Source organism: Rhinopithecus roxellana, chromosome 1, assembly GCF_007565055.1.
Source record: "Rhinopithecus roxellana isolate Shanxi Qingling chromosome 1, ASM756505v1, whole genome shotgun sequence".
NCBI classification, from domain to species: Eukaryota; Metazoa; Chordata; class Mammalia; order Primates; family Cercopithecidae; genus Rhinopithecus; species Rhinopithecus roxellana.
Window position 1 is genome coordinate 124,582,205 of NC_044549.1, and position 9,483 is coordinate 124,591,687.

General features: G+C 55.0%; 1 protein-coding gene across 2 annotated transcripts; it reads left to right on the forward strand.

The window, feature by feature from the left end:
• The first annotated feature begins 3,419 nt into the window (after window positions 1-3,419).
• On the forward strand, window positions 3,420-9,247 carry ELF3 (E74 like ETS transcription factor 3). Of its 2 annotated transcripts, XM_010378851.1 has the most exons (9): window positions 3,420-3,624; window positions 4,046-4,216; window positions 5,203-5,424; window positions 5,594-5,686; window positions 5,890-6,009; window positions 6,197-6,286; window positions 6,431-6,547; window positions 7,050-7,245; window positions 8,453-9,247. In XM_010378851.1, the coding sequence occupies exons 2-9, from the start codon at window positions 4,054-4,056 to the stop codon at window positions 8,565-8,567; spliced, it is 1,116 nt and encodes a 371-aa protein (XP_010377153.1). In that variant the 5' UTR covers window positions 3,420-3,624; window positions 4,046-4,053; the 3' UTR covers window positions 8,568-9,247. The 2 variants fall into 2 exon arrangements, with proteins under 2 accessions (XP_010377153.1, XP_010377154.1); XM_010378852.1 differs by lacking the exon at window positions 5,203-5,424 and having other exon boundaries at window positions 3,484-3,624.
• Window positions 9,248-9,483: the final 236 nt, after the last annotated feature.

Below are 9,483 nucleotides of genomic sequence, written 5' to 3' on the forward strand. Positions count from 1 at the left end.
CAAGGGACTAGTGGTGACCAAGTGGTAGACTGGAGAGGCCTCTGCCCCATGGCACACTCAACTTCACCATCAGAGAGGGCGATGTGGGTCACAGGAGAGGAATCTGGAGGCCCAGGATCGGAAGAGCTACTCTAGGCACTGGCATTTTGACAGCAAACTCCTGTGGCTCTTTCAGGACTGTTCCTGGCAATATGTTATTGACAAGGACTATTTTAGGGCTATCCAGTTGCCTCCCCCTCTCCCCAACCTGGTATCTAGCTTATCAGTAGCTATCTTTCCTTGCTCTTTACAGAAACCTATAGCACCAACAGGCCCAGTAATCATGAAGGGTCACTGGAAGGAAAGGCTGGAAGTCCTTCTTCTAACAGCCGTTCTGTGACTCCACTAACTTTGTGGGGTCCCATTTCATAGCATGGGTATCCTGAGCTGTGTAGCCTGCCTCACCACCTTTGTACCCGACAGGCCTAATGGATGTGGCTGTCCTTTTGTAGGACATCCTCCCATCCCAAAGATGAGGCTGTGCTGCCATGTGGGCAAGCTCCGTGGGGAGAGGGGAGGCCAGTGGGCTGTTTTTGCCATCACAGAGTACTGGGAAGCCCCTGGCATCCTGCTCCGTAGCTCTCTTGACCACTATCCTGGAATCTTCTCCCCACCCCCATCCCCATGCTTCCAAGGCACTGACCTCAAATCCAAGTCTTTCCCACTTATCTCAAGCTGCTAGTCTGTAGGGATTCCTTATCTCAGCTCCATGTCACCGGTGAGGAAGCCCCAAGAAGGCAAGGGAGCTGACAGCCTTCTCATTTTTCTCATACATCCTCCTCTTCACCCTGCCATCCTGGGAGCCCCAGCCACATACTCTTCAGGGCAGGGAGCACGTGAGCAACCCTGGGGCTAGAAGCCGGTTCTCCCACATTCCTGGGTGAGGGACTGGGTGGAGGGTGTGCCTGCCTCAGGCTCCTTGGGGGAGGTCCCCTGAAGGGCTGGGGAAAATCCTACTGAGCCCCAGGCTCTCCTGCCTGCACTGGCCCAGTGCGGGGGTGGGGGGTGGGGGTGGGGTTGGGGGGGAATCCTGGACATTAACTCTCTCCTAGGCACCCAGGCGCTTCAGACAGGAGGAAGGTAAGAAGCAGATTCTCTGGGCAGGACTTTCTTCGTCCTCAGGCTATAGAGTTAAAGAAAGGAGTATCTGTGGAAGGTGGAGTCACCTTTTGTTTGAGTAACCATTTACCCACCCTGGCTGAGGGTGGCCAGGAACTCCGCAAGTTATGCATTAATGGAGGTGGGTCATACAGATCCTACATTTTTTTTTTTTTTTTTTTTTTTTTTTTTTTTTTTTTTGAGATGGAGTGATTACAGGTGTGAGCCACCGGATCCTACATTTTTAGATGCATAAAAATCTAAATCTGGGCTAGGCACGGTGGCTCATGCCTGTAATCCCAGTACTTTGGGAGGCCGAGGCAGGCAGATCACAAGGTCAGGAGATCGAGTCCATCCTGACTAACACGGTGAAACCCCATCTCTACTAAAAATACAAAAAGCCGGGTGTGGCGGTGGTCTGTAATCCTGGCTACTTGGGAAGCTGAGGCAGGAGAATTGCTTGAACCCAGGAGGCAGAGGTTGCAGTGAGCAGAGATCGCGCCACTGCACTCCAACCTGGGTGACAGAACAAGATTCCACCTCAAAACAAAACAAACAAAATGCTAGATCTGGAAGAGATCTTAGGGATTATTAAATTCAGACAACCTCATTTTTTATAGATGAGGAAACAAGCATAGACTCCAAGGGTCTCACCCAAGATGACACAGTTGCAGATGTTGGCTACAAGTCTCCTGCCTCAGCCACCTGTATTACCCCATTCAGGATCTCAAGGAGGGTCTATAAGACCCTGTCCATTGTGTTTCAGGCTGAGTCCATAGAGACAACCACAGACATGGGGGACTCTGCCCACAGGGAAGGCAAGGGCTCTGGCCATGGAGCTGGGAGGGAAGGCTCTGAGTCCTGTGCAGGGAAAGAGCAAGGGTTTCGTGTACAACACACCTGCATACCTGGGTGTGAATCTCAGCCCCACCCCTTCACCAACTCTGTGTGGCCTGGGCAAGCCATTCTAAGGGAACCCTCCACGCTGCAACTTTCTTGTCTATAAAATGGGAGTAACCATGCATTCCTTACACGACTTTTTTGGTGTGAGGATTAAATGAGAGACTATGTTGAAAAGTGCTTGGTGCCGGGCGCGGTGGCTCAAACCTGTAATCCCAGCACTTTGGGAGGCCGAGACGGGCGGATCACGAGGTCAGGAGATCGAGACTATCCTGGCTAATACGGTGAAACCCCGTCTCTACTAAAAAATACAAAAAACTAGCCGGGCGACGAGGCGGGCGCCTGTAGTCCCAGCTACTGGGGAGGCTGAGACAGGAGAATGGTGTGAACCCGGGAGGCGGAGCTTGCAGTGAGCTGAGAGCTGGCCACTGCACTCCAGCCTGGGCGGCAGAGCAAGACTCCGTCTCAAAAAAAAAAAAAAGAAAAAAAAAAAAAAAAGAAAAGTGCTTGGTAAATATATTAATACTATGCGTTCCCTCTTCTTTGAATGACGTGACCCAGATAGTCAGGCTTCTGACCACTAGAGGGCAGCAGAAGGCACTGGAAAACTGGGCAGAGTGAACCAGAGATTAGATGGAGTCCAGAGAGCAGGGATGAAGTTATCCGTGTGGATTCTGGCAACTCTGGCAGGGAGGGCTTCAGCAGGCGCTGAGGGAAGAACTTTCAAACAGAGCCGGGTCTCTTCAGGAGTGACTGCAGCAACCCGGATGCTTGGATGCAGTCCAGGCAGGTGATGGTAGTGAAGACCTTGCCAACAGATTGAGTGCTGGAGAAGGACCCCTTTAGTGGGGACCCTGGAGCCAAGGCTAGGCTGGCAGGCCCAGCCACCACCAATTAATCCATGAGTATTGCCCAGCGTTGAGCCTGGAGCACCTGCCAGCCCCTGGCCAGAGTCCTGGGTGTTCTGGGAAAAACCCCTAAACCTAGTAACTCCTCTCCCTACTAGGCCTCTTTGTTGCCGAATCTCTGGAATTTAGGGGCCAGCAGCTTTCTGATCCAGGTCAGCCAGGGGTTCACAGTCCCTCACTTTCCCTCCCCCTGCCTGGCCCATCTCTGGCCTGGCCCCTGGGAGGATTTTCCTGGGCCAGAGGGCAGCAGAAAGCACAGATGCCCACCCCAGCAATGTTCCCGCCACCTGCCCAGGCTAGTGCCCTGTGCCCAACCCCAGAGGGTGCGGGATGACAGACTCTGACAATCATTAAACCAGCCGGGCCTGATTTCCCAGCACCGCCTGCTAAGATCCGGGCCAAGTGGCACTGAATATGCAAATCACCTGGGGCCAGGAGCCCAGTCTGAAGGCCAGGAAATCCCCTCCGTCCAATGAGCCACCAGCTCAGGTTACTGCAGGGGACGTACTATAAAGGCCTGAGCTCAGGGAGGAGCTCCCTCCAGGCTCTATTTAGAGCCAGGTAGGGGATCACAGCGGCCAGACACCTCAGCACTACCTGGCAGAACTGGATTTCTCTCCCACCTGCGGCTTAAGCCTGACTGCCGGCCTGCCTGCCACAGCCAGACTCCACCACTCCGGTAGGATTCCCTGTCTGTCATTCCCTAGAACAGCTCTTGGGAAACTGCAGAGGGGTCCAGAGGATTTGCGGTTCTGAATCTGCGCACTCCAGTCTAGGATCTCCGAGCAAGAGCATAGGTGTTCTAAGTGTCGAAGAACAGAGAGAGATTGTCTCTGGGAGGGCAGAATGGCCACGACGCTGCCATTCTGGCTCCAGGGCCCCAGAGATCTGAGGAGGGAAGTCCAGCTGGAGGCTCCTGTGGTCCTGCCCTGGTCTGAGATCTTGGAGCCCTTCTTGAAGAGAGGGTGTCCGCAGGTTGATGATCTTCCTGCCCCTGGGGGCTACTCTTGCCCATCATTGGGCAAAGCAGAGTAGCTGGGAGTGTAAGGAGAGGACCCTCGTCCCCTCACCAACCTCATCCCCTCTCCCCCTATCCACAGGTAGCCTCATGGCTGCAACCTGTGAGATTAGCAACATTTTTAGCAACTACGTCAGTGCGATGTACAGCTCAGATGACTCCACCCTGGCCCCTGTTCCCCCTGCTGCCGCCTTTGGGGCCGATGACTTGGTGCTGACCCTGAGCAACCCCCAGATGTCATTGGAGGGTACAGGTGGGTCTCAGCGGGGTGGGATGGGGCACGGTGTGGGAGACAGATCCATCTAAGGTCCTGTTAGACAAATGGGAGAATGGGCAGGGAGGAGGGTCTCTGGGCGAATTCCAGGGCTAGAGGCTGAGACTTAGTGACTGAGGTGCTGGGGGTTGTGGGGCTGTGACAGTCAGAGGGAGGTGTCAGATACTAGGACAAGGGTGTTGTGAATGCTACCTCCTGCCCCTACTCTTGGGATGGCTCCAAGGGCTGAGGCGTGAATCCCCAGTGTGCTCCAGGAATGGGGCTGTGTGGGCTGAGAATGGTGGCTCACACCTGTATTCCCAGCACTTTGGGAGGCTGAGCCGGGCGGATCACCTGAGGTCAAGAGTTGGAGACCAGCCTGGCCAACATGGTGAAACCCCATCTCTACTAAAAATACAAAAAATTTTTTAGCCCATCTTGGTGGTGGGCACCTGTAAGCCCAGCTACTCGGGAGGCTGACGCGGGAGAATTGCTTGAACCCAGGAGGTGGAGGTTGCAGTGAGGTGAGATCGCGCCATTGCACCCCAGCCTGGGCGACAGGAGCGAAACTCCATTGCAAAAAACAAACAAACAAACAAACAAGGCCGGGCGCGGTGGCTCAAGCCTGTAATCCCAGCACTTTGGGAGGCCAAGGCGGGTGGATCAGGAGGTCAGGCGATCAAGACCATCCTGGCTAACATGGTGAAACCCCATCTCTACTAAAAATACAAAAAACTAGCCGGGTGAGGTGGCGGGCACCTGTAGTCCCAGCTACTTGGAGGCTGAGGCGGGAGAATGGCGTGAACCCGGGAGGCGGAGCTTGCAGTGAGCTGAGATCCGGCCACTGCACTCCAGCCTGGGCGACACAGCGAGACTCCATCTCAAAAAAAAAAAAAAAAAAAAACACCAAACAAAGAAACAAAACAGGGCTGTCAGGTCTGCTGGGTGGCCTGGGCTGAGCCTGTTGCCATGCCTGGCCCTTGCAGAGAAGACCAGCTGGTCGGGGGAACAGCCCCAGTTCTGGTCGAAGACACAGGTTCTGGACTGGATCAGCTACCAAGTGGAGAAGAACAAGTACGACGCAAGCGCCATTGACTTCTCACGGTGTGACATGGACGGGGCCACCCTCTGCAATTGTGCCCTTGAGGAGCTGCGTCTGGTCTTTGGGCCTCTGGGGGACCAACTCCATGCCCAGCTACGAGACCTCAGTGAGTCCAGGCCCCTGGAAGCGGGGGAGCAGCTCCATATGTTGAGCTGAGTTGAGTTCAGTGTGACAGTGGGCAGGCCCTGGAGCTCTGGGCCAGAGGCACAGCCAGAGAGAGCTCTTGAGGGAGGGATGAAGGGAGTGTGACCCTTCCTTCCTTCCTTCCTTGTCAGCTTCCAGCTCTTCTGATGAGCTCAGCTGGATCATTGAGCTGCTGGAGAAGGATGGCATGGCTTTCCAGGAGGCCCTAGACCCAGGGCCCTTTGGTGAGAACCCGTTTTCTCCTTCCTTCCCCAGCCTGTCTTGTCCCATCCCTGCCCCTCCACAGAGTGCTAAAGATGACCCCCTCCCCGGACTTCTTCCTCCCTCAATTAGAAAAATTGCAGCAGGTCATCAGACCCATGGGCAGCCTCACCTGTCCTGGTCTGGTCCCCTGAGCCCTCTCTGAGTTCTCACCTCCTCTTCCCAGACCAGGGCAGCCCCTTTGCCCAGGAGCTGCTGGACGACAGTCAGCAAGCCAGCCCCTACCACCCCGGCAGCTGTGGTGCAGGAGCCCCCTCCCCCGGCAGCTCTGACGTCTCCACCGCAGGTGAGAGTCCTCTCTGGGCCACAACCTCTCTTCCCCAAAGTGTCCCTGGTTCCCTCTGGCTCCCAGCACCAGAACTCAGGCCTTCTGGCAGGAATAGGAACAGGCTGGGAAGTGTGTCCTGAGAGCCAGGAGCATGGTTCAGCAGAGGGTGGGCCGGCAGGGGACTTACTCTGACCCCACCCCCCAGGGACTGGTGCTTCTCGGAGCTCCCACTCCTCAGACTCCGGTGGAAGTGACGTGGACCTGGATCCCACGGACGGCAAGCTCTTCCCCAGAGGTGAGTCGAGGGAGGTCCCCAAGAGAGTGTCCCATTTAGCAGTGTACAGAGGGCCCGGCTCTTTCTGCAGCCTTTTCCTGTAGAGGGGCTGCTTTCCCTAACTCCCCCCTTGCCCTCCTTGATCTTCCACCACCGTCCCCACAGATGGCTTTCCTGACTGCAAGAAGGGGGATCCCAAGCACGGGAAGCGGAAACGAGGCCGACCCCGAAAGCTGAGCAAAGAGTACTGGGACTGTCTCGAGGGCAAGAAGAGCAAGCACGGTGAGCTCCAGGGGCACCTGGGTCCTCCCTGCACCGAGGCTGAGGTGCTTCCTGGGGCACTGCGGGTCATTGTGGGTATCCTTTCTCCCGTTTTCTCTGGCCTCCGCGCGGCCTTTGTTAAGGCTGTGCACAAGCTGGGGGCTCTATGGTATTGGTCACCACCTAATTACAGAGCCTGGCTTGGTGGTCCTGGAAAGGAGGAGGAAATAAGGCTCCCAGGGGGAGGCTCATGGCACTAGAGTCCTGTCCACTGACTCCAGCCTTCTCTGCATTTGACCACTGTGCTGCCTTCTGAGACACCCTCGGTGTAAGGAGGTAGCTGGTGGGTGCTCACGTGGGCTGAGGAGAAAAGCAGTCACTGCAGTACCCACACAGAGGGCACTCTGCAGGGGCTTGCTCCATGCTGTGGCCGAGGCAGCAGTGCGCTGGGGCGGGCAGGGCCAGCTGGCCTTGAGTGAGAGGGGACACCTGGATGGCAAACTGATGGAGGCTGGCCTTGTAGCACCCAGAGGTACCCACCTGTGGGAGTTCATCCGGGACATCCTCATCCACCCAGAGCTCAATGAGGGCCTCATGAAGTGGGAGAATCGGCATGAAGGCGTCTTCAAGTTCCTGCGCTCCGAGGCTGTGGCCCAACTGTGGGGCCAAAAGAAAAAGAACAGCAACATGACCTATGAGAAGCTGAGCCGGGCCATGAGGTGAGCTGGCGGCCAGGACCCTCACCATGCAGCCAGACACGGGGACAGTGCTCACACTCCCACTGCCCTCCTCCTGGATGCCACTTGGCTTCATGCAACAAGGCTGAGTCCTGTAGAGTGAGGACAACATCTGGGTTGGCCTACTTGGTGGATTAAATGACAACATGGAGAAAGTTTTAGCCTGGCAGACAGCAGACACAGTGTGCTTGAGCTAACAGCAACATTTCTTGTATCACCTGTGAGGCTGGTCCTCAGGAAGGCACCTGGAGAGTCGGGAAGTGGGCGGGAGCTGTGCCCACCCAGGGCCTGGCTCTCTCCTCGTCGAAGCACTTAGGTTGCTTTTCTCTGGGCCTCAGTTTCCTCCTATGTCCAGGGGTAGAGTAGGTCATCTTAAGGTCCCATCCAGCCTTAAAATCATGTACTTTCTTTCCTTTTTTTTTTTTTTTTTCTTTTTTAAATAGAGACAAGGGTCTCTGTGTTGGCCAGGCCAGTCTCAAACCCCTGGTCTCAAATGACTGTCCTGCCTTGGCCTCCCAAAGTGCTGGGATTACAGGTGTGAACCACTGTGCCTGGCCTTTTCTTTTTTCTTCTTCTTCTTCTTCTTTTTTTTTTTTTTTTTTTTTTTTTGAGATAGGGTCTTGCTCTGTTGACCAGGCTGGAGTGCAGTGGTACAATCTTGGCTCGCTACAACCTCTGCCTCCCAAGTTCAAGTGATTCTTATGCCTCAGCCTCCCAAGTAGCTGGGATTACAGGCACCTGCCACCATGCCCAGCTAATTTTTGTATTTTTAGTAGAGATGGGGGTTTCACCCTGTTGGCCAGGCTAGTCTTGAATTCCTGACCTCAAGTGATCTGCCTGTCTCGGCCTCCCAAAATGCTGGAATTACAGGTGTGAGCCACCGTGCCCAGCCACCTGGCCTTAAAAATCATGTACTTTAATGATCAGACCCCAGTCATAGCCATAGGATACAAAGAAGCAAGAGCAGAGAGCCATGTGTCCTGGGCACAGTTACTGGCCAGTATAGGGACAGAGCTTCTGCTTACGGGTGGGAAGAACAGAGGAGTTCAAGAAGTGTGAGTCAGGCTCAGCTTAGGCAGATACCAGTGGGCATGGGTCACCTGAGGGTAACGCAAACTAGGTGGGAGGGCTGGCAACTTGGGGCCCGTTTCCTGCCTAAGCACCTCTGACCATCCTTCTCCCCACCCAGGTACTACTACAAACGGGAGATCCTGGAACGGGTGGATGGCCGGCGACTCGTCTACAAGTTTGGCAAAAACTCAAGTGGCTGGAAGGAGGAAGAGGTTCTCCAGAATCGGAACTGAGGGTTGGAACTATACCTGGGACCAAACTCACGACCACTCGAGGCCTGCAAACCTTCCTGGGAGGACAGGCAGGCCAGATGGCCCCTCCACTGGGGAATGCTCCCAGCTGTGCTGTGGAGAGAAGCTGAAGTTTTGGTGTATTGTCAGCCATCATCCTGGGACTCGGAGACTATGGCCTCGCCTACCCACCCTTCTCTTGGAATTACAAGCCCTGGGGTTTGAAGCTGACTGTATAGCTGCAGATGTGTCTCCTTTAATCTGGTGCCTCCTCAAACCCAGTCTCAGTAAATACAGACAACACCTTCCTCCTGCAGACACCTGGACTGAGCCAAGGAGGCCTGGGGAGGCCCTAGGGGAGCACCGTAATGGAGAGGACAGAGCAGGGGCTCCAGCACCTTCTTTCTAGACTGGCGTTCACCTCCCTGCTCAGTGCTTGGGCTCCACGGGCAGGGGTCAGAGCACTCCCTAATTTATGTGCTATAAATATGTCAGATGTACATAGAGATCTATTTTTTCTAAAACATTCCCCTCTCCCACTCCTCTCCCACAGAGTGCTGGACTGTTCCAGGCTCTCCAGTGGGCTGATGCTGGAACCCTCAGGATGGGACTCCCGGCTCCTTTCTCCTGTGAATGGAGGCAGAGACCTCCAATAAAGTGCCTTCTGGGCTTTTTCTAACCTTTGTCTTAGCTACCTGTGTACTGAAATTTGGGCCTTTGGATCGAATATGGTCAAGAGGTTGGAGGGGAGGAGAATGCAGGTCTACCAGGCTGAGGGTGAGGGTAAAGGCTGACGAAGAGAGGAGTTATAGATTTCCTGTAGCAGGTTTGGGCTTACAGACACGTGGACTGGGCTGGGAGGCGAACAAAGGAAGCAGGTGAGACTGTCAGAGAACGCTTACAAGACTTCATGCAAGCA